Raw genomic sequence first — 22,460 nt, 5'->3', positions numbered from 1 at the left:
CAAAAGTGGGGAAGGTATACAAATCAACTCGGCATGCACTTCAATCAGGGGGAGAGAAAAAAAAAAAAAAAAAAAATACTCTCATGTCTGCGCATGAGCTGCGGTAAACGAGCAGATGTAAACGCGTGAGAGCCATCGCCATCGTTTGGAGGGTCCCCTTCGTCCACATTTTGGGGAAACATTTTCCACAATTTTGTAAGCAGCACGGGGATAATTTCTCCAATTTTTCGAAAAGACACGTGTACTTCTCTGCTAGGCAGCATAGGCATATCCACACCTTTAGGTGATCCTTTCCAACGTAGGCAAGGAACTTCCAAACGGATGAGAGTCACCCCAAAGGAGTTCCCCCCCCAACTTGTACGCCTGCACCGCTGCACACGCATGTCGGAACAAACGCATCCTTCGCGCTCTCCCACGAAAGAGAAAAATAAGGCTTCCTTCCTAACACCCAGCAACTGGAGCAGTAAACCCAGAGGAAGCAAATCTTTCGAGACATCATTTTTTACCCCTTTGACGGCCTTCGCGCAGGGAGCTCCGTGCAGGCAGAATGGACGACCTTCTGAGCACTTCCAAAGAGAGGAGGATAGAAAACAGGCGAAACAGAATTAGGAAGAAACGTAAACATGGAAAAAAAGGGACAACAAAAAAAGGGTGTATTATGTGATCTCCCCATTTTCTACACTTCCTTTTGTGCACTTCTCCCCCCGCTGCCCTTTTCAGTAAATAAACGAGAGCAGACGCCACAACAGAGCGAACAAGCGGCAGCAAGCAAAAACAAGGAGGGAGAAAACGCCGACGATGAGCCAGCAAACGCAGGAGGAGCTAAATCTGCCTACAAATTTGAATACAAAAATGAAGAGTGTAAAGTAAATTACGATAACCTGAAGCGAGAAATAGTTAACAATTTGGAGGAAAAAAAAAAGGACTTTCTGGGGGAAGTATCCTCGCAGATGAACCAGAAGGAACAGGTAAAAAAAAACTCTACACATATGGTGCCCCCTTTTGAGAGATCATCCTCCACGATGGGAGAAAGACCCCATATGTAGGTCCCCCCACCGCATGACCTTTCTTTCCATTTTGTTCCCTCTTAATGTCATTTCTAAGTGGAGAACACGTATAGCATTATCTCCCCCCCCAATAATGCACTTCTTCCTTTCTGGTGTGCGAATTGTCCTTGTCTATTCAATAAAAGGAGACTCTCCATCGGTCTCCAACCCGTTCAGTAGAACCAAACAGAGAGGTCACTCTGCGTGGCATCATGCTGACTACCCACTTCGATTTCTCTCCCCCCCTTTTGTAGCCCTTTCTGGAGCAAATAAAAAAGTATGTGGTCGGGATGAACGAAAACAGCTTCGCAATCAGCTCCAACGCAAAGGAGGAAAAACTGACAGAACAAATCGAAGACACGTACCAGTCGGAGTTCCAAAAGAACATCGCCGATGTGAAGGCCTTGGCACTAAAGGAAAAAGAGTCCTACAAAAAGAAAATAGAAAAATATTTCTCCCTCTTGAAGTATAAAGATGAAAAGATTAAAAAAGGTTACTGCGATTGTTGAGTTGGCTTTTTTTTTCTCTCCTCCGTGATGATGTCTCCATCGTGACGCTCTCCCCCTCGCTGCACCACTCTTAGTGCCTCCTACTTTCTCCCCCCGGTGATGACAGCAGCGTTTCCGAAACACCCCACTTCCCACCCTTTTTGCAGTGTGCGAAATTAACTCGAAAAACGTCCTCTCCTTTATCGAGCTGATGAGGGACCAAATGGAGGGCTACAAAACATACCTGGAAGGTACACGCGGCTTTCACAAATTGCGCGCTTCACAATTTATAACTTTGTGTGCCATGTCAAGTGGGGCCATTTCCTACGCGAAGACCCACTTCGTTGGAGGCAACTTTCCAACCTGCCCCTTCGCAGACATACTGACCAAAACGCGCGACGAGCTGAACTCGAAGAGGAAGAGCTTGCTGGTGAGGGAGAGTAATAACAGCCAAACAGAGTCACCCAACATGCGCATATACGTACACATAGGCATACACATACGATTACTCATACAATTGCGCACACGCACCCTCACCTCCTCACCGCAGAACAACAATAAGGAGATACTCGAAGACTTCATACGGATGAGAGACCTGGTTCGTCGTAAATCATACATTTATCTGCTCCCTTTTTCGTTAATTTTTTTTTTTTTTTTTTTTCTCGGCTCCCCATTTTGACTCCATTATGGCGGATAAGTACATGCCCCTTTTAAGGCTCCCACAGTCACCCCTCCATTACACCCCTTTTATTACCTTCTCCCCCAAAGAATTCCACTACTTTTCTGGACGAGCTGGAAAGCCACAAAAAGCTAAACCACAAAATTAAGGAAAGTCACGAAAAGAACCATCTAAATTTGAAGGGCAAAAATGAGTTGCTCGAGGGTAACCTAGTAAGGGGAAAAAAGAAAGAAAATCCCCCCATTCGCATGCCCATTAGCGTATCCACACCTGTGCACCCATGCGGTGAATCACCTCCGATCCCCCACCCCCCCCCTACACACACCTCGAAGCAAACGAACATGGAACACATACAAGACATCAACCGCATCATCATGGAGAGGGAAAAAAAACTTTACGACTACAAACTCCTGCAACAGAAAAACAACCACAATTTGAAAATGATCAATTTTTACAAACTGGAAATAAATAAACTGAGAGAAGCTCTCCTCTCCGTTAAGACGTACTACTACAACTATAAGATTAAGTCCAAGTAAGGCTCACCAGTTGGGGTCCACACGGGGGGGTACCCCTCCACACATGCACAAGAGGGAAATACCCCTTAAACGCAGGCATTTTCCCCGCTGAGCAAAACTGCAAAGATGTCCTTAACGCACCGTAATGGGAAAGATATTCATGCTGGGTAGTCCTAAATGGAGCTGACTCCACTCCCCCCTTCCCCTGTCACCCCTACGTAGAAAAAACATCAGCGAGCTAATAAATCAGTACGAGCGAATCAAGTTTCAATTTATCCAGCTGCAAAAGAGGCAGAAAAGTTATGAGCAAAATTTTCAGAAAAAGTATGCCAAAGCGTGGGATTTGCAAAAGAGCGAGGTAATTCGATTGCCCCCCAAGTTATGCGGCACTAAGGCTGAAAGAGAATGGAAAAAAGGGTTTAGTTGCCCTAGAGCGGATACGACCATCCTGATAGCCACTCTACGAGTCAACCCCCCCTCCTCACTTTTCCCACCTGACGCGACGCTCTCCCCCCTTTTCAGGCCAACAGACATATCGAAAAATTAATAAGTGCAAACCAAATCATTCATGAGCAAATTTTCATGAAAGAATTCTGCAAGACGAATTATAAACACCTGGTTGAGGAAAATTACAACATAGGCTCAGTCCCCCCTAAAGGTTTTCACTTCCCTCGCATTTAGGCAGTGTTCAAATCGTTACGTTTGTCTTGCGCACTATTTTATGCCGTGTTGGAGTGCACATTGAGAGGAAGTTACGTCAAATCTGCCTTCCTTACACACCTATATGCATGTGTGCATGACCACTTCCCCTCTTTGCGCCCCTCTCACCCCGTTCAGAGGACTCCAAACCGAACGATGCTGAAAATGCCAAGCAAGTTACACATAACCAAATCGAACAGGTGAAAAATTTACTCCTCCAGGAATGTAACTTTCTAGTTGATGGGGTAAGAACGTACAAAATGGGGAGAAGTAAAAATAAAGGCCCAAACTACGAGCCAAACTGACACGTAAAAAGTGACACGAAAAGAAAAGCTAACCATACGTGCATCTCTCCTTCCCCTCAGGATGCGGAGGACGAACAGGAAAAGCTGAAAAAAATTTTCAACTACATCGGCGTGCACACGCAAGACGACTTGGAACTCCTGACTCAGTTGTTCTACATGGGTAAGAAGAGCGCAGCAGAAGGAAGATAAAAAAGTAAATCTGAAGTGGTGCCCCTTTTGCCGCGTCACCCACTTCACCCGCTTGACCCACTTCTCCCCCGCGAAAGACGACCAGCAGGAGAACGACGAAGGGGACCTGGCGCACAACTCGGAGTACACACTCGACATAATCTTCAAATACTACCAAGAGAAGGAAAAGGAAAATGTGTGCAGAATTGCGCAAAATAAGCAGAAGTATAAAAATGTACGTACACCGCGGGGTCTGCGGAGCGGGGAAAAGCAAAAATAAAAAAAAAAATAATAATAAATAATAAATAAAAAAAATGACACCTCAAACAACACACCCTTAAATAATTGCATGAAAGGAGAAGCAGAAAAGGCACGCCTTCCACACGTGGCCCCTTTGCCAAAATATTTTCCTTTTACGCCCATTTCACCTTTCAGAGACTAAACATCTCCCTGAAGCTAATAATTGAACGAAAAAAACAGGAAAAGGAGTACTGGGATAACCTCGCTCGTATCACTCCGCATGACACGATAGAACTGTGGAAGGTTAAATTTTTTTTTTTTTTTTTGCATGTAAGGGGCGCACATAAATGTGACCCTACATGCAGTTACAGCAGCACATCGGCTTCGCCTATGCTTCCCAACGTAAACGCCGCTTTTCTTTTTCTTTTTCATTTTCTTTTCCACCTCCCCAATGCAGACGTTTCTAATTTTTATCGAAAAGTACTACCACTTGCTCAAGGAAAGAGCAACCATCATTCAGAACATTTTTTCGGAGGAAAAGCTAGTAAAAGAAAATATGAGTAAAATTAACAGAATGAAGGAGGCCCTCTCGAAGTTGTGAAAGTTGGCCGTTCGTCTGTCTACTGGTGAAGAGGTGCGTTCTGCATGGAGGCGCGCCGCAAAATGGGTGAAGGGGGAAACAGCGGATGAAACAGCGGTGGAAAGAAATGAAAAGGAAACGAAAAACGAAGCGGAAAACTAACCGCTGACTAGAAGAATACGCCGCGCGCTTATCTTGTGAGTATCCCCCTTTACCGCCAGTTCACTCCTCCCCTTTTGCGCCTTTAAATTTCCCCTTGCTTGTCGTAAATTTCTTTAATTTTCTCCAGTAACGATTCATTGTGCTTTAATAAGTCGTACTGAAAAAAAAAGAAAAAAAAAAAAAAAACAACTGAACGGCAAATATTCATCTTTTTTTTTACCAAAAAAAAAAAGTCTTTCCCAATAATTCGTCAAACCTGTATCTCCTTTTTATTTTTATTTTCTTGCATTTTCTTTAAATTTTCGCTGCATTGAAAGGGTTTCAAAAGGGTACATAAAGCAGAGCCGTTAATGTGCACATGTTCGCGCATTTTAAATGACTCAAAAAAGTTGCGTTGCTCTCCTAGCATGTGCGCACTGCCCTTTGCACATTTCGCTGGACAGGGCTCTCATTTTTCATTCCGTACTTCTTCAAAAGTTGCAGTTCGTTCTGCGAGTCGAGGAGCTTTTCCTTCAATTCGATCTCTTCCGCTTCCAGTTCGTCTAGCTAAAAATGGAGACGCCATGTTAGGACAGGTGTTGCGTTGGCCCATGTTAACAACACAGTATGGTAGTGCACACATGCAGATATAAAGTACCGACGAAATGACTTACAAATAACTTATGCTGCTGCAACTTTTCTTTAAAATTCTGGTTGTTCATGTCGTTATTGTGCTCTATGATGTCAATCAAATTTTTGTAGTAGTTAATATTTTTTTGGATTTCATTATTGATCCTTTTAGGGGGAAAGGAAGAGCCGGGCAGGGGAGCCTATTTATTTGCACATATCGACACGTACACTTGCGCGTACGCAACTTTGGGTAAAGCCACTTCTGCAGGGGCATACAACACATGCACATAACTGTGTGCGTTTTTCTTTTTTCGCTTCACATTAGCAAGGCGAAACCGCGCTTCGGACACTCTACAGTTATTTGCCTTATTATTTCGTCTATTAAAAAAAGGAAAAAGCATGCAGAGGGGGATAATTTTATTTATTTTTTTTTATCATTTTCGCTGCTTTTATTTTTCCCATTTTTTGCTTCCTTCTTTAAGACCTACCTAATAGCTCAAAAATTATATTTTCTACGTTGAAAAAGTTTAATTTGTTCAGTTCGTTCTGCTCTATATTCTTAAGCACGGCCTGTATCAACTCCAAGTCGTTTTGAGTGGTATCTTCTGATATTAACTACGCGAAGATTGGGGGGTGAAAATGGCATAAGCGTGGGTTTGCAGTTTTGCCCATATGGTCTGCACACCAGTCAACGGAAATGCTCAAATAGGCCGTGATAACTAAGTAACTCAAGGAAAATCATGTGGCATATACACACGCGCACCATGCACTGCCAAATGGCCTACGCCTCCCTCTTTTTTTTTGGGGAAGCTGCCCATTACCTGCACTAACGTCTTTCCATTTTTGTTAAAGAATTTCACCGGGAATAACAAAGACAGGTTGAAAAAGTCGTGCATGTGGAACTGCTTTTGTATTTTCAAAAAAATATCTTCATTGTAGCCGTTGCTAATTTGCAGGGGGAATTATGACGTGGATGTGCAGCAGTAATCCACATTAACTTGCAGGGGGGAAAAAGGGCCAAACCGTTTTCTTCCCCCCTCTGCAAATCGCACAAGGGCAGAAAAACCAAACTAAAGCTGCTTACTCCTCGTCGATTTTTAAATCTTTAACCAAGCTGATGTTATCCTCCAAGTAGCAATTTTTCGTTGATGTCTTTTCAAAATAGTGCTGATATTCCTTCATTGCTTTCAGCATGTACGACTTTAGCTCTTTGCTCATGTTAAAGCTGTTGCCATATTTTAGCTAGCCCCATGGCAGCACATCGTGAATTAACGATAAAAAAAAAAAAGGGAAACAAAGTGTAACAAAGTAGAACAAAACCAAATGGCGGTTGTACTCCCGCGCAATATAAGTAGACGCCAGGGAGTTACTACGGAATCGGCATTTTAACTCACAGAGATGTTCTAATGTCACAGATATATGTGGCTCTTTACACTACAACGCACTGCACTACACTATTCGTTCTTATGTTCATCTTATTGTATCTTTTATTTTATTTTTTTTACAATGTTGTGATTCTTTTCCATCTTTTAAACGTTAACGAGGAGATAACGAGGGAGGCCTAATACGCACGCGCAGGAAAAACTCATCTTACTGAGCTACAAAATTGCCTGTGCAAATCTCACTGCGAAAAAATGCCTTTCAACATGTGTAGTAAAAAAAAAAAAAAATGGAAACATTTTACTTACAATGCATGCCTAAATATTGCGAACATTCAGGATAAATTTGTCCGTAAAAAAATTGGCATAATTTTTTCGTACTGCACACAAAGCGCTGCTAGTTTTTTTTTTTTTTTTTTTTTTCTATTGCTATTGTTATTGCCATTTTGTACGTTCATTTTTCACATACACTTCCATACACTGTTGCATTTTTTTCCTCCCCCCTTCTTTATTTCCCCAAAATAATCGAGGGGAATTTTAAAAATCCCCAATTTGTGTTTTCCATCGCGATTGCTGCTTTGTACAAAGTTCCACCACTACAAAGCAGCGCCAAGCATATGCCGCCTCGCAGTTACACTACCAAAAAATGTCTACCATTTCCCCCCAACCCCACTGCTAACATTCGATCATAATGAAAGATGAATCGTAAAAGAGAAAACCAAGAAAATGAGGGGGAATATGAAAACATTTTAAAAGACCGCAAACTGAAGTATGAGAAGCTGCGGAAAAAAAGTGCCCTGCATAACAGGTTTATCACGCCCATAGTTAACCTAATAAATAGTGTGATAAACTTCCTGAAAACCCTTTTTAACATAGTAATGCGAAAATTGTGGCGCAGGAAAGAGGCACAAAAACGTTTTGCTGCGAGTGTGCCCGCGCATGCATATATACATATACATATATGTATACGTATATGTATATGCAAATGTACACACCGCTGGAGAGGCAGACTCCCGTCCGCGTTCCCCTTGCGGAACGTGAGCGCGTGTGCAGCCTTCAGCAAATGATGTTAATATTTTTTTTTTTTTTTTTTTTTCCAGCTAGCTATTTTTTTTAAGACTTTATTTGGCTTGTCCAATGGCTCGAATGTAACCCCTTTTAACCTCCACCCCTTCATGCAACGACGAATCTGTGGTTGTAAAGGGGCCCCTCATATGTATATTTCCATAACAACTATGTGCGCACACAAAGGCGGCCACTCTCAACCGTACACGTAACCTCCGCGCAACCCTTTCGTAGACGCTGAGCGGACGCAACAATGACGGAGATGACGATTTCTTCAATAAGAAGAAAAAAACGGGCAATTTGCAAAAGAGCAGAATAATGGAACTGAAAAACTTGGGCACCTGTTTGGGCAGCACCTGAGGTTAACTTCTCTTCCCTTCCCTTTTTTCCCCACGAAAGTAATTACAAACAAATATGATCATAAATGATTTGTCAATTTGAAAATACAAATATAAGTGTATAAATTGACAATGAAAAATGATGTTGTGTTTGTTTGCATCCCATACATGAACTGTCTACCAAACTGTTCGGAAAAAAAAGAGGAAAGGAAGAGACGTACACATTTAGTACATTAAATTATTTTTTGTTTATTAAACATGACTGCCTTTTTAAATGGAGTTTTTTTTTTTTTTTTCCTCCCCCCTATTTTTACACATTCTTGTTAAGCAATTTCCTGCTTTCACGCAAGTATGTCATCAAAATAAGATTGAAAAGTTCTGTAAGTTTAATTTGCCGAAGTACATATTATGAACAATACTTACATGTGTACAAATGGTCCATTGGCCAGTTACTTATCTGGGTTGGGTCGCAAAAATGTGTTTATACATAGGCACACGCGTGCGTATATGTACATAAAAACATGCGCACACACACATGCAGGCATGTACATACGCATGTGCGTACGCCTGCGGGGGGTTAAGAACTTTATAAGAATGTCTAATTACTTTAAAATGGAAAAAGGGAGGAAAAAAACAACCAATAGTGGGGACGTGAAAGAACGAATTAAGAAGTCCCACGGAGTAATTGTAACTGAGTTTATGAAGTAAATCGGAAAAAAAAAAAAAATATTAAAACGGTAACAACAGTAATGGTAAAAAAAAAAAAAAAGAGTAATAACAACATAACTAATGAAAAAACAACAGCAAAGGTCCAAAAAAAAAAAAAAAAAAGATGAGAATAACAACACCTGTGCTAATAAAACATAACGGTAACGAGGGCGTCACACCAAACTATTAAAACATAAACACGGTCTCGTGCCGTCAAACATGGGAAAAAATTACTTCCCCTTTTGGGGGACACTCCTAGGAACTGGATTTTCGCCTTCGTCTTCACTCCTGATGTCTACGAAATCTTCATTTTTCACTGCAGTGGGAGAGGGGAAAAGGGGGCGATGTTTGCTCTGTTCGCATATTCGTTCATACGCTCCAGGGTGATACGCGCCAACGTCATCCGCATGAGACTCATTTTCATCGGTGAAACGTATATACGTGCGCACACATGCGCCGCTCCTTCAGCTCATTACTTGTTTTGACGATAAATATTCGAGTCATCTTCAGGATTAGGAAAAACCAGTAAAAGTGCATAACCTGTGGTGGGGCCAGTGTGTGCAAATAAATGAGACGGTGTCGTGGATCACTGTGCCGATGCGCATATGTTCTATCCGAAGCGCACCCAGGGGGGAGGGGTCGCCGTGACCGAAAAATACACTCCTCTCACAAACAGTGCACTCCTGACGTGACCGAGAAATCCACTCCTCTCACAAACAGTGCACCCCTGCCGCGCCATACCATGAGCATCCACAAAAGCACAAGGGGGACTATGCCCGCGGGCACGTCCATGTAAGACGTTATAAACCCGTCGGTGTAGGATTTTATGATCTCCAAATTGCTCAGCGGAATGACTATATAAAAGAAGAATATGATAATACGGAAAAAAAAATAAGAAAAAACAAAAAAAATGTAAAAGAATGTCAGCGTTTTCTGATATCTGGGGTTGGAATAATTCAAACTTTTCGAAATGTATAATGCCACGTCAACTACGTCGTGAACAAAAAGAACTAATAGACCCATCCTCCAAAAGTTAAAAACATGTGAATAGACCAGCAACAGAATTGTGGACAAATGATGTAAAATGAACACGTAAAAATCTTTTCTTCTTATTTCATATTTTAAGTAAAAAAGGCAGGAAGACCAAAAAGCTATCTCTAGTAGGTAGAAATAATGCACTGAGTTGTCTATATACATATATGGCCATCCTCTTTTATTTTCCATGTACTCATCTTCTGTGACTAAAAGAAACCATTTTCCCGTTGGTTCTTCAAGGCACTTTTTAACCCATCCGTTTTTGTTGCGCATATAACCCGACATAAAAATTAGCAGCAGAAAATTATACAAAAAGGAGAAGCTATGCCAAAGTGCAAACCAGCAGTTTTCCTTCCATTTGTATATACATCCATCTTTTGCTATGTCCCATTTTTTGTTTATTCGATCTAGCAGTGATTTCCTCGATAGGCCATACAGTATACTATTCTCCCCAATCAAATCGGTGTGTATCCCTACGGCGAAAAATCTCAGTATGGTTATGAACGCAAAAAGGATAACAAGGGCGACGATGTCCCATCCGGATAGCTTGTGGTTAACTCGGATCCATTCTAGGTTGCCTTTGTTCTTCACGTTCTCGAAGTACTCGTCGAGCGTGTGCAGATAGTGGCTCGTCATCGTCGTCATCGTTGCACTGGGGTGGTCCGCGAGTCGAAAGTTGTGCAGAGGCAAATTTGAGGTGGTAAATTTGAGGTGGCAAATTTGAGGTGGCAAATTTGAGGTGGCAAATTTGAGGCAGAAATTTTGAGGCGGCAAATTTGAGGCGGTAATTTTGAGGTGGCAAATTTGAGGCGACAATTTTGTGGCGTCAAATTCGAAGCGGAAAACTCGATCAGGCTATCTCCCAAATTCGATTTAACAAAACGAGCCCCGATCTGCGCCTACACGCAACGAAATAGCAATGCATGCGCGGAAACCTACTCAATCAAACAAGGCAACTACGTAATTTCATCTTCGCGGAGATGCAAAAATGAAAAATTTACGCACACAAAAAAAAAGGCACAGCCTTATACATGCGAAAAGGGTGGGGGGTCTAAAACAAACGAATGCGAAGATATGGAAAATGCACAAATATGTGTATTTTCCAGGGTGGGGTCCTTTATCTCCTCAAAAAAACAAAACAGTTTGCGAAGATAGCAACGATGAACAGAATAAAACTTGCACACTTATCTGTTCATGTTTACGTGCATGTACACATGTGTAGCGCGCCTGCATGCTCGCTTTCGCGCACATGCATACGAATCAAACGATCAAACGATCAAAAGATATAAAAAAAAAATTCACACTTTTTATGCTTTGCTGTGATTTTTGCGTTGGTCAAACGTGTGCGGCTGTGCGACTGTGCGGCATTGCTGATTGGGGGCTTCCCAACCGAAGAACAGTGCTTCTCGAATAAACCACAATCCTGACGAGTCGAAGAAAAGTGGGGGCCTTCAAACGGTGCGCACGGGCAATGCAACGCAAAGGCAACGCGAAGGCAACGCAAGGGCAATCCAAATAAAATACCAATGGCAACGCAAAGGTAATCCAAAGGCAATGCCAATGCAATGCCAATGGCAAACGGAAGCGAATAAATAGCACAATTTGAGAAAAAAAAGAAAAAAAGATTGCGGGCAAAAGGCGAGCTTGACAGACAGAAGAAAGCGATATAAAAACGTATCGTATAACTGCGAAGTTGTTATAAAAACAAACTACACATTTCTTCGTTTTAACGCGAATGTTCCAATGAGGTCATACCAATTTGATTAACTAAGAATTGTAATTTACTTGTGTAAAAAATAAACATAGAAAAGAGCTTTGCCAATTTTTTCCTCGCCCTCAAAATGGTGCATATAAAACACAGGCCTTTAAAAAAAAAAAAAAAAAAAAACGCCCAAATAATAGTGCCGTAAAGTGTGTTATTCATCTACTAGCACCTGTTGTTGGTGGGAAGAAAGACATTCATGCGCATGCAAAGGTGTCACAAATGAGAAAGTGTATTTTTCGCTCGAGAATCAACTTAGCAGATATTAATTTGTTTTTTTTTTTTCCTTTTTTTATGTGGTTTTTCCAAAAATGGCCATATAACATGGCAAAACAGTGCACAATTCATTTTGGAAGGCATTATTTTTTTTTTTTTTTTTTTTTTTTGGCACTTTATACCCACCACTTTTCTCACACACTTCTCCACTTCGCACAGTATTTCCTCTGTTTTTCCCGCTTTTTTTCCCCTTCCTTTATTGGCAATTTAAAGCGCTGTCAAACGAGGTAGACACATTTTCATATGCAGCGCGTGTGCATAGCACTGTTCATAAGCATGTACAAATGGCTAGATGTGCACAGCGATACGCCCCTCACCAACTATTTGTTGTGCGTAAAAGGATAGCTATGTGCACACGACATCGCCCAGATGAAAGCCTCGTCCACATGCTATCGAAGCGGCGGCAGTGGTTATGGCGTGCCCGTAGACAATTCGAGGAGGGTTGCTTTTGTAGTCGCCAAAGCGTGTGTCATAAAAATGGAAAAAAAAAAAAAAAAAAAAAAAACGCACATATATGTAGCACATGCGTACCTTCCAAAACGCCCCAACTGCGTGATAAACAAGTGAAAACAACTCTGGTCTAATTTTAACTTCACCGTTTTTTTTTTTTTAAAATGTTACTTTGAGCATCATCGGGGAGATGGCGGTGCAAAAGGAAAGAAGCGATATATCCACACAGCACAGCAACAGTGATAGCAACCGTTTTGCACAAACAAAATGAAACGCATTAAAAAATCACTAAAACAAGAAGGTTATTAAAATGGAAGTCTACGCAGGACGGTTGTCAAAATGAAACCCTACGCGAGACCGTTTTCACCGCGGCACCACTAGTCGGACAGCTCAAAGTCCGCCTCACACGTCTTTTCGAAACTCGTCTGCCTAACAGATCTGCGTCTCCTTTCCTTCTCCACGCTTTTCCGCTTCACTTCGCACGCGTAATCCACGGTGTTCGTCAGCGATTTTCTCTTTTTAACCTCCGTGTTTAACGCTTTGGAGGAGTCACCAAACGGATCGCCATACATGTTCACCGCCCCGCCATGGTCACTTTTCCTCCCCCCCGCGTTCCCATCAACCGCCCTTCTGGCTCCACCGGGACGTTCCAACCCGTTCGTGCCGCGCAAATTCCCGCCCACCTGCAGAGATGCATCATCCAAAGTGGGCGAGTAGAACCCCGGTCGGGAAGAACAGCTGCTCGTGTCACCATCCAACAGTGCATGTCTCTTCCTTTCGCTGTTCTTACCCATTTCGTTATCCTTTTGGATCATATGAATATACTTATTGTAGGACTCGAAGAAGGCCACCAAATTTACGAACAAATCCTGTGAGTATTTCACCTTCCTCGTTTTATCCACGTAACTAAAGAGAGGGTAAAACGGCCTGATGTCTCCCAGCCATATGACAAGTGCTAAGTATTGCTTTATCAGTAGGACTAGCCGCGAAATTATTAGGAGCATTTTCCCGTACACTTCTTCTACAAATTGGTGCACCTTTTCGGGAAATTTGTCCTTCAGCAGGTTTCCCACAGCGTCTTCCTCCTCCGCTTCCGCCTCTACCTCCGCTTCCACCTCCGCGGGGACTTCCCCCACGCAGCAGCTGCGGGCAAACTCCGCGGTGCCCATTTCTCCGCGCAACTCCAGGAAAGAGTTAATAAAATCGATGGACCTGTCGTAGAGGTCCTTCACGTGAAACTTGCTAACCTTCTTCATCTCGTGGAGTTCCTTGTCGCTGAAAATCTCCCCCGTGTGTTGCGCCAGGAGAAGCAGCATGCATCTATCCCTCGATATCCTCCCATTTTCTAAATACCCATGAAGCATCTCTACCTTCCTCACAACTGTGTCCCACTGAAACCAGCGGTACGTTTTGGGCTCATTTAGCCAATTACACAAAAATAAAATGTTACAGAAAAGCTGCTTCAAGAGTAGGTGCTTACTCGCTATCAACTCGATGGTGATTAACTTGTTCTGAATATGCTTCAACAAATCTTCATAAATAAAATTAAAATTCTCTATCAGCAGAAGGTAGCGAAATCGCTTGTGGGCATTTGGGATGGTACATATGAATAGGCAGAATTCTTCATCTTCATAAGTTTCGAAATGCTCTTCATTTTGCTTCTCCCGGGTGAGGGTTCCTCTAGAAGAAGACACCGGTGTGTGTGTTGCACTGTCTGACTGTTCCACCCCTTTGGAGGAAAATGAATCACTTAGACAACCATCATACGTATTCATTCCCTTCATAAAATCGTACGTCTTCAACTCAAATTGATCATCGTGTTTGTTTTTCCTTCCCGTTTGGTCGTCATCCTCGTCGTTATCATCTGATTCGGAGTCCTCCCCGTAGGGGTCACTGTCACGTGGATTGGCGAGATGTGCGTTTTCCCTGTTATCGCCTTTCCGTGCATCTTCCCCCCCACCTGCTCGCAACAGCTTCCGAATTATGCTCCTTTTCCTCTTCGGCCCCAGCTGGCTTTCCAGCCTATGCAAGGCCTCCGTCCAAAGGGAAAAATGCTTGCTACTCGCTTCCGGTATGGTGTGCAAAATCTTTTCTAAGGTGGTAGAATCGCATGTGCAGAGAACAACCGCCGAAACTATTTTCTTCAAATTTTTAAACTCACTTTGTCGTTTTAAAGAGCACAACATGATGGTCACTGGCTGGGTGAAGTAGCCCATACAACTTAGCCTCTTTTTGATTCTCCCCCCAAAGGGGTTACTACCCCTACAGAAAGATTTGGCTAAGGCATGTTTGTGCGCATTCTTCTCTCTCACCCTTTTGGTGAACCACAATGATAGCTTTTCATCGTTGACTAGCGAAACTGATGGAAAGAGGGACTCCACATTGACAGAGTAAAAAATGGACACTCCTAAAACTCCCATCATTTCGTTTTTAACCTCCTGAGACGATTTGAACAGGCTCCTTTGGCTCGTTCCACTAAGCCCTAATTGGTTACTATTGATTTTGCTGTGCGGAGAGGTGTTGTTACTGCTACCCTTTGCTTCCCCCTTAAGAATTTCATCGTACATGGCTATATCTTTTACGTTTTGCTCACTCGGAATGAAACTCCTTTCCACGTCTTTGAAAAGGAAGAGACCCTCGTACATAGCTTTATCAAGGTCAACCATATCCAGAGAAACGTACCCTACAGTGGTGCTCATTTGGATGTGTAGATTCGCTCTGTTGTTATTGACACTCCTTTCTATCTCCACCCCTGCGTTGGTATTCTCTCCACACGGCAGCAAATTCTTCCTCACTGATGCAGTAAATGAAGGCTTGGCCCCACTTGTATTTGCTTCTTTACATTTTGATGCACTAGAAACTTCACCCTTTTCACTACATCCCCCTTGTAACTTCCTTTTAATTTCATCATTTATGCTCAAAATGATGTTTTGAAATTTTAGGGGCATTTCACTGCTGGTCCGTTTTGCTCTCCCTATTTGGTCACAACCACTGAGATGGTTAAGAGGTTGTATGTGGTCGTTTTTGTTCCTCCTCTCCATATCTGGGTCATCCTCCTTCATGTTGCTTCCCCCCACAGGGTGATCCTTATCTAGCCCATTCACGCGATCACCTGGGGGGATGCTTCCTTCTCTCCCCAGCAAAGAGGCACGTTTAATACCCAATTTCTCCCCCCCCGAATGGCTATCCATGTCACCCCCAACAGGGGTTACCTCCCCTAAGTGAAGGGAACTCTTCTCCTCACCTTTCTGCGCCAAATTCGAAACTGCTTCCTTCTTAAGAGGCACATCTCCCGCGTTGCGTTTTTCCCCCTCTTGGGGCTCTTCCCCCCCAGCTGAGTAACCTTCTGTCCTGGGTGGCCACCCCCTCGTATAGTCTTTTCCACGTTTGGCGTTTTCTACTGAGCTTGTGTCATCCCCAAGTGAGCTACCACCAAGGGAATGCTCCCCATCGATAATTTCGCTGCCCATTAAAAGCTCAACATTTTTCAAAGTCAATGGTTCATATGAAAGGTGAAAGTATGCCACCATGTTGGGGCTCTCTTTTCTCTTTTCTTCCTCGAGAGTCCCATCTAGGGTATTTTCCTCCTCGATACAACCATCTCCGCTGGATGTCTTCTCCCCCTCAGCCGCCATCCCATCGTGCAAATGAGTGACCTTCCCTTCAGCTTTAACCTTTTCGTTCGCCGACAAACATTTGAAACTTTCTTCCCCTTCGCTTGTTTTCCTCTTTTTGTTGCCAATCGCGAGTGTGTTGCTTCTCATGTATACGCTTTTGTTTGGGGCGCCCTTGCTGGCATGGGGGGGGGAAAAGCTGATTGGACCACCGCCGCCACCGCCACTACCAATGGTCGAGTTCATCCTCTTCACGTAAACGCTATTTTGCAACCCGCTCGGCCTGCTCACCGTGCTGACCTTTTTCAAGTTATCCCTACTTAGCAGTGTAGCCTTGTTTGTCCCACCCAACCCTTCGCTCAAATTGCTGCCCCTGTTATGGGCCCCTTTTGTGTCTACATAGACGCTCTTATTCAAGTGAGTTATTGGCCTATGGGACGGCGCGATGAAGCTCCCTTTGTGCGGTTCATTTTTTACAACTTTCCTTGGGACCCCCACGTGCTTACTCAGCAAGTTACTCATCCCGGTGCCGCTCCCACTTCCACTAACATACACACTCCTATTCGTGAGAGCGTCCTCCTTTTTGGCGCCCTGGAATTTGGGGTGCCTGTCCATGTATATGCTTTTATGGCTGTAGGGCAGCACCCTGCTGGGAGAGGCTTTAATTACGCTCTGTTTTGACCCATAAACGGACTGATTAAAGAGAGGCCTCTTCCTGAACTCTGACTGGTGTAGCTGTCTACCAGCGTTGTTGTAATTTGGTTCTGCTTCTGTGCTCACCTTATCATTGCTCAACTGCGTTTTCTTCTTTTCGAAATACTTTACGTAACCTTCGGAGTCTTCTCTGTATGCACTGAAGTCTAGGGCCCCCAGGTTTACGTAGTTGGATTTGTTCCTTTCGTGGAGGATGGCGTTGGAGCTTCCCTGCCCGGGCTGGTGAGCTGCGTGGGGGGCGTTGGTCGCAGAAGTAGGCACTGCGTTGAGTGTGTCTACTGGCGTATTTACTGGCGTTTCTGTTGGCGTATCTACTGCCGTTTCTACTGCCGCTTCTGCGGGCGTATCGCCCGAACTATCCCTCTCATCACTGCAGTCTTCCCCTCCTGCCAACGGGGGGCAAACGCCCCGCGCACTGTCTACCCCCTCGCCGACGCCCCCACACAGCGTCACCTCAAAAGAGGCTTCTTTCCCTGGTAACTTCATTTTTAATTTCTTTCTTAAGACCACTTCTTCCTCCCATGTGTCATTCAACTGCTTCCTCCTCTTCTGTCCCTCCAGAAGGTCCTTCCCTCCACCTTCTCTGCATCTCCTTCTGATTACCTCTTCGTAAAACGCTACAATATCGAGAGACATCAAATATGCGCACCTGTACTTATTTAGCATGGACAGGAGTTTTTCGTTTATCCTTTTAAGCTTCACATTTTCCTAAAGTGTTAATGTATAGTGGGGAGGGGATGAATAGGGGTGGTCCTACACATGTGTTACCTTCAACCACTCCACAGTTGGAGCGTGTGCACCAGTAGGGGTAGCCACGCAACTCGCTGGCATTCCCCAAAGTTCACACATTTTTTTTTTTTTTTTTTGTTTCCTATTTTTTCAGCCAGTACCTGATCCAACATGGTGCGGACCGCCATGGGTGAAAAACTTCGTTCAAAGGGAGGGTCGCCAAACGGGGGATTAGCATTAGGATTTAAGCGCATTGGCATGGGTGGATCCCTGCTTAGCTGTGTTTAGCCCTGCCGACCGCAAGTGGACACGCGTAGTTACGAAGCAGCACGGGCTACCGCGTCACGTGTCTACTTCTACAAGCGGCACTTCACTCGTGCTTTGAAAATCAAAACGGACGAATTTTACGTTGAAGTGGAATTTTTTTTTTTTTTTCATTCCCATTTGAGATTCTCGAAAAGTTTCTCTTCGTTCAGTGATGCGTGGAGGTAAAATTGTTGGGCCGCACAATGCGCGCGGCAAAATGTACGCGGCAAAATGTACGCGGCAAAATGTACGCGGCAAAATGTGCACGACAAAATGTGAGCAGAAAAATATGCACGCTGAAGGGAGCGCGGAAAAATACGCACGGTGAAACGCGCGGGGGAAGGCCGCGCAATAACGCAGTCGCAACCCCCCAATCAGGTGCACACCTTGGAAAAAACGGATAGGCACTCCCTGCTTCAACTCCCAATGAAATACCCCCCTTCGATCGGTACGTCAGCAGGGAGGAGCAGCGAGCCGTTCGAAAACGGGAAGGAATTTAAAAGATAAGAAAGGCTTCAAATCGGGGGGAAATCAAACCGGGGAAAATACAAACCAGCGGGAAATTGAAAGTGGTGGGAAAATACCAACGGGGGGAACACTCCTCCCCCCAACCGTATCCCTCCTTCCGGAAATGTCAGCTTAAAGACAAACCTGATTGCACACCTGCGGAGAGGAGTGGCCCCACGTGGGCGAATACTCCTATGCTGCTCACCATAAATAATGCTGCACGTTATAAATCCCCCTCGAAAAATGGGTATATTCCCCCCCCCCGATTAAACCTTTACAAAACTGGGCACGAACTCAAACGGGTAGTACTTATAATCCACGCCCTCTTCAGCTACCTGCACAATCATCAGACCAGATTGATCACTTGCCGCCTGCATCCCCACGGCGGAAATTGTTATTTGTTTTATATTTGCATCGATATTCTTCTCCCTATTGGCATGCAAATGAGCACAAAACACGTGACTAACTTTGTATTTTTTTAACATGTCGTAAATGACCATTCTGGTTTCCTTCTTTATGTGAAATTTATTTTTTTCAGAATAGTTACGAAATTTATCGCCATATATGAGGCCAATATTTTCGTCTTCTTCAATATGGTCATACATAAGCGCATGATGTAAAAATAAAAATTTATGCTTCACATTTTTGGAAACCATTTTTTTTAAAGTTTCATCCAGCCATAAAAATTGTTTCTCTTTCAAATCTTGCACTTGTGTATCGTTAAAAAAGACTGCCGAATTTAAAATGATAAATCCACAATTGTTGTAAATATAACTGTAGTAGGAGTCTCCCCAGAAATGCTCAAAGTTGCTGATTGTCTCGTGTGTTGGTTCATTTCCAACGTCATGATTTCCACAAAAAACGTACAAATCGATGGACTTATCCAATTGTTCGAAATCTGTTTTTAAATCTTTATATTGCTCATTTTGTAATTCGTCAATGGGGAATTTATTGGCCAAGTCTCCCATTGCTACGACAAAGGATGGCTTTATTTTGTTCGTTTTGGTGATCGCCTCTTTCAGTAATTTTCGCTCTTCATACCATCCGTGATTTGCCCTGATCATCCCATATTGGATGTCCCCGTACAGGACAAAGCAGAAGGGGCTGAACTTCCCTTCGCCCACCGTTTTCCCTTCGTTATTCTTCGCTTTGATTAAAACCATTTTGTTTGTTCATTCGGGCATTGCTCGCGAAAAAAAGGAAAAAAAAAGAATCTCCCTATGCAGTCTCACCTCCCGCTCAGGGGATATGCCGCACCTGTGCTTTTCGCACAAATGTAGTTCAGCTTTCTCCAAATGGAGTTTACTCAAACGGTCAAAATGTGAGCAAACGTTACATACACGTATGCGGTACAACCCCTTTGCGGTTATGTACTGCCAAACAAGGGGCAGATACCAGTGCGACACGCTGTAGGATGTCCTCTTTTTTACGTGACGTTTCTCCCTTTCGAATAATGTATCATTTGACGAATGGGGAAAGTTAGTCACTTCAGCTTGGTTGGCCTTCTCGCGGGGGAAAGCGGCGAACTTAACGTCCCTTTCAGGATATATCTTTTTTTTTTTTTTTGCCTCCCCTTTTGACTTACAAACTTTGCAAAGATACCCCTCCTTTAATCCTCCAACATGGATGCAATCCACTTTATCGAAAAAGTAAAAAAAATTTCACGTCGCCTTAACGCTTCACGGCGTAGGTGAAGATTTATCCCACTCCTTAACGGCCAGTTGGGGGTACATACAAACGTGTACGTGAAGAGCGCACGTAAAGAGCGCACTTAGGCAGTGCACATACACCGGCCAGTGGTGCCATAAACAAAACGCATGCGCGGCGAGAAGCGGCCAAATTATCTGCAATTTATTCGGCCACTTGTGAAGAGGCAGAAAAATGAATCCCCCTACAGGAGTCGTCACTTGTCGGGCATATGCAGAGAGTGGCGGAAATATATTTCGGCCCACGTGCGGAGCGCTCAAAAAATGGCAGCCTCTTCCCGTCAAAGGAGCCAAAGCAGAAAGAGAGAGAGGGGCGTCACCGTATCGCCCACAAAGCGGCACAGAGAAGCGGCACAGCGAGGGGCAGATCCACCAAATCGCTCCCCCAAATGGTAAGTATTAAAATGTACTGTTGCCGGTGAGTATTATTTGAAAAAACAAATGTGCCAGGAAGAGACCAATTCGCTCTTCCGCCCAGCAACCCACTTGAAGGTACACCCCTTGCGAAGAAGTAAATCGAGTCCACGTGAAACAAAGCAGGCAGCCCAAACGTGTGCACTACCCTCCATGCGCATGTTGCGCCTCTCGTGTAACCTAAAATGAGTTAGAAAGAACAATACCGAAGCAGTACAAAAAGTGATACGCAAAAGAGAGAAGATTTTTTTTTTTTTTTTCTCTCATTTGCTGCTCACCCAAATGACTGTGTAGAGGTTTTGCTTCCCCCAAGGGTCACCAAACGTGGCCACCTGCGTGGTTAAGCACACGGGTAGCAGCCGAGCAGGCCATTACGCTAACGCGGCCATATGCCAATACGCCAACGCGGCCGCATGACATTACGCTAGCACTTCCGCACCGCCACGTTCTCACCGCCGAAATGAAAGTCCTCGGGAGGGACGAACCCATCACCAAGTTCGAGGCCTTCCTAGTCATCAAGAAGGAGCTGGAGTACGCCAAGCAAATAGACAAGCACCTCTGCAGCAAGCTGATCCTAAAGAAGGAAGACACCTTTAAAGAAATGTACGAGAAATATTTTATGAAACTCCTGTCCGATAAAATCCTCTACAAAGGAATACAAAAATATATAGCCGATACAAGTCCCCATTTGATACCAAAAGAATTCTACAACAAGGACCCTCACGAGCTGACAGAAATGACCAATAGTACTTCAGACAAAATTGTTCATTTTTTTAAAGAAATAAATATGTACAATTTGGATAAGAAGGAGAAAATACAGATGATCGACATCAACTGCGTCAATTTTGTGGACCTCTACGTCATTATGAACTATGGGGAGAAGAAGTAGGTTCATTAGGGGGCACTCCAGCTCGCCGCCTCATCGTTTTACCCCTGCGTGTGTGCAACATGACAAAAAGAAAAGAAGCGAAACGAAACAGACACGCGCTGTCTGCCTATATTTTGCCCACCAACCCCATTTGTACTTCGCCCATTCGGCGGTTACCCTCACCTTATGTAATCCCAAATGAACATTTTTTTTCCTTTTTTTTTCCCCTTTTTTTCCCCCTCCGAAGGTGCGAAGAAAACAACATTGAGCATATGCTACACTTGTTGAAGAAGGTTCATATCTCTAATGCGGATACCCCCCCGGAGGAGAACACCTAGCCTGGGTGCTGATCGTGGAAGCAGCTGTGCAAAATTGGTTAAAGTGGATGCACATATGTCACTTCACGAGGGGATAATACCCATGCGTTGTTTACTCAGTACTCTTCATTACACCCCCCCTGATTTGTACACCTCGAAATGAGCACCTTAGCCGCTCCAAATAAGCACTGGCCATTTGTCCTAAATGATAATTTAACCAAAATGGTGAAGCCATCCTGGGTGTACGTACACCCCCTGTGGTAGACACCCCCCAATGTATCCCTTCCCTCTAGAAGTACACTTTTTTTTTTTTTTTTTTTTGTACACACTTCTGCTCTGTTCTGTTCAGCTCTGCTTTTCCGCCCCACATCACTACTCCAACGCGGTAACCTTTTAAAATACTTTTTTTTTAAAAAAATGTTACGTAAATAAAACAAGTGGTAACGACGTATCTGTTACGTTGTCATTTTAAAGCAACACGACTGTCACATTTTTCAATTTACACATGGCACACGAATGTACATACACAACAAAAATATTTTAACTCAAAAATGTGTCAATCGTGAAAAGGGAATGAGGGGGAAAAAAAAAAAAAAAAAAAAAAAAAAGTGCGAAGCAGCAATAAGAACACGAAACAGCTATACATATGTGCGGATATTATGTGTGCGTTCCGTTGTGCTTACTTTGCTGCGAGCTGGGTGATCCTTTTAGAGGGTAAAGTTGGGGGCACCACCGTCCAGGTTCCGTTCACCAGTTGCGCGGTTAACTAGACTATCCGTTT

General features: G+C 43.7%; 7 protein-coding genes across 7 annotated transcripts; 3 read left to right on the top strand and 4 right to left on the bottom strand.

Moving 5' to 3' along the window:
• Positions 1-278: 278 nt before the first annotated feature.
• Positions 279-4,741, top strand: PVX_086265 (hypothetical protein, conserved; the record flags this gene model as incomplete). Its single annotated transcript, XM_001616866.1, has 16 exons — positions 279-357; positions 529-617; positions 721-968; positions 1,301-1,538; positions 1,702-1,785; positions 1,912-1,964; positions 2,085-2,132; positions 2,303-2,425; positions 2,546-2,745; positions 2,951-3,086; positions 3,251-3,386; positions 3,566-3,672; positions 3,793-3,892; positions 3,999-4,135; positions 4,336-4,443; positions 4,598-4,741. Exons 2-16 carry the CDS (start codon positions 548-550, stop codon positions 4,739-4,741), a joined length of 1,932 nt encoding a protein of 643 aa, XP_001616916.1. The 5' UTR covers positions 279-357; positions 529-547.
• Positions 4,742-5,807: 1,066 nt separating this feature from the next.
• Positions 5,808-6,999, bottom strand: PVX_086260 (hypothetical protein; the record flags this gene model as incomplete). Its single annotated transcript, XM_001616865.1, has 4 exons — positions 6,576-6,999; positions 6,313-6,436; positions 5,980-6,106; positions 5,808-5,869 (listed from the first exon to the last, which is right to left on the bottom strand). The coding sequence occupies exons 1-4, from the start codon at positions 6,707-6,709 to the stop codon at positions 5,808-5,810; spliced, it is 447 nt and encodes a 148-aa protein (XP_001616915.1). The 5' UTR covers positions 6,710-6,999.
• A 309-nt stretch (positions 7,000-7,308) lies between these two features.
• PVX_086255 (hypothetical protein, conserved) lies at positions 7,309-8,642 on the top strand. Its single transcript, XM_001616864.1, has 3 exons — positions 7,309-7,745; positions 7,971-8,018; positions 8,170-8,642. Exons 1-3 carry the CDS (start codon positions 7,569-7,571, stop codon positions 8,293-8,295), a joined length of 351 nt encoding a protein of 116 aa, XP_001616914.1. The 5' UTR covers positions 7,309-7,568; the 3' UTR covers positions 8,296-8,642.
• Positions 8,643-9,567: 925 nt separating this feature from the next.
• On the bottom strand, positions 9,568-10,661 carry PVX_086250 (hypothetical protein, conserved; the record flags this gene model as incomplete). Its single annotated transcript, XM_001616863.1, has 2 exons — positions 9,568-9,591; positions 9,723-10,661. The coding sequence occupies 2 exons, from the start codon at positions 10,659-10,661 to the stop codon at positions 9,568-9,570; spliced, it is 963 nt and encodes a 320-aa protein (XP_001616913.1).
• Positions 10,662-12,881: 2,220 nt separating this feature from the next.
• Positions 12,882-17,734, bottom strand: PVX_086245 (hypothetical protein, conserved; the record flags this gene model as incomplete). The annotated part of the gene is made up of 2 exons (XM_001616862.1): positions 12,882-17,540; positions 17,723-17,734. 2 exons carry the CDS (start codon positions 17,732-17,734, stop codon positions 12,882-12,884), a joined length of 4,671 nt encoding a protein of 1,556 aa, XP_001616912.1.
• A 906-nt stretch (positions 17,735-18,640) lies between these two features.
• Positions 18,641-20,018, bottom strand: PVX_086240 (acid phosphatase, putative; the record flags this gene model as incomplete). Its single annotated transcript, XM_001616861.1, has 1 exon — positions 18,641-20,018. Exon 1 carries the CDS (start codon positions 19,535-19,537, stop codon positions 18,641-18,643), a length of 897 nt encoding a protein of 298 aa, XP_001616911.1. The 5' UTR covers positions 19,538-20,018.
• A 306-nt stretch (positions 20,019-20,324) lies between these two features.
• On the top strand, positions 20,325-21,383 carry PVX_086235 (hypothetical protein, conserved; the record flags this gene model as incomplete). The annotated part of the gene is made up of 1 exon (XM_001616860.1): positions 20,325-21,383. Exon 1 carries the CDS (start codon positions 20,955-20,957, stop codon positions 21,381-21,383), a length of 429 nt encoding a protein of 142 aa, XP_001616910.1. The 5' UTR covers positions 20,325-20,954.
• Between the last annotated feature and the right edge of the window lie 1,077 nt (positions 21,384-22,460).

Source organism: Plasmodium vivax, chromosome 13 (assembly GCF_000002415.2).
Source record: "Plasmodium vivax chromosome 13, whole genome shotgun sequence".
In the NCBI taxonomy this organism is placed as follows: domain Eukaryota; phylum Apicomplexa; class Aconoidasida; order Haemosporida; family Plasmodiidae; genus Plasmodium; species Plasmodium vivax.
The sequence above is the reverse complement of the archived record's forward strand: the minus strand, read 5'-3'. Positions and strand labels throughout refer to the sequence as shown.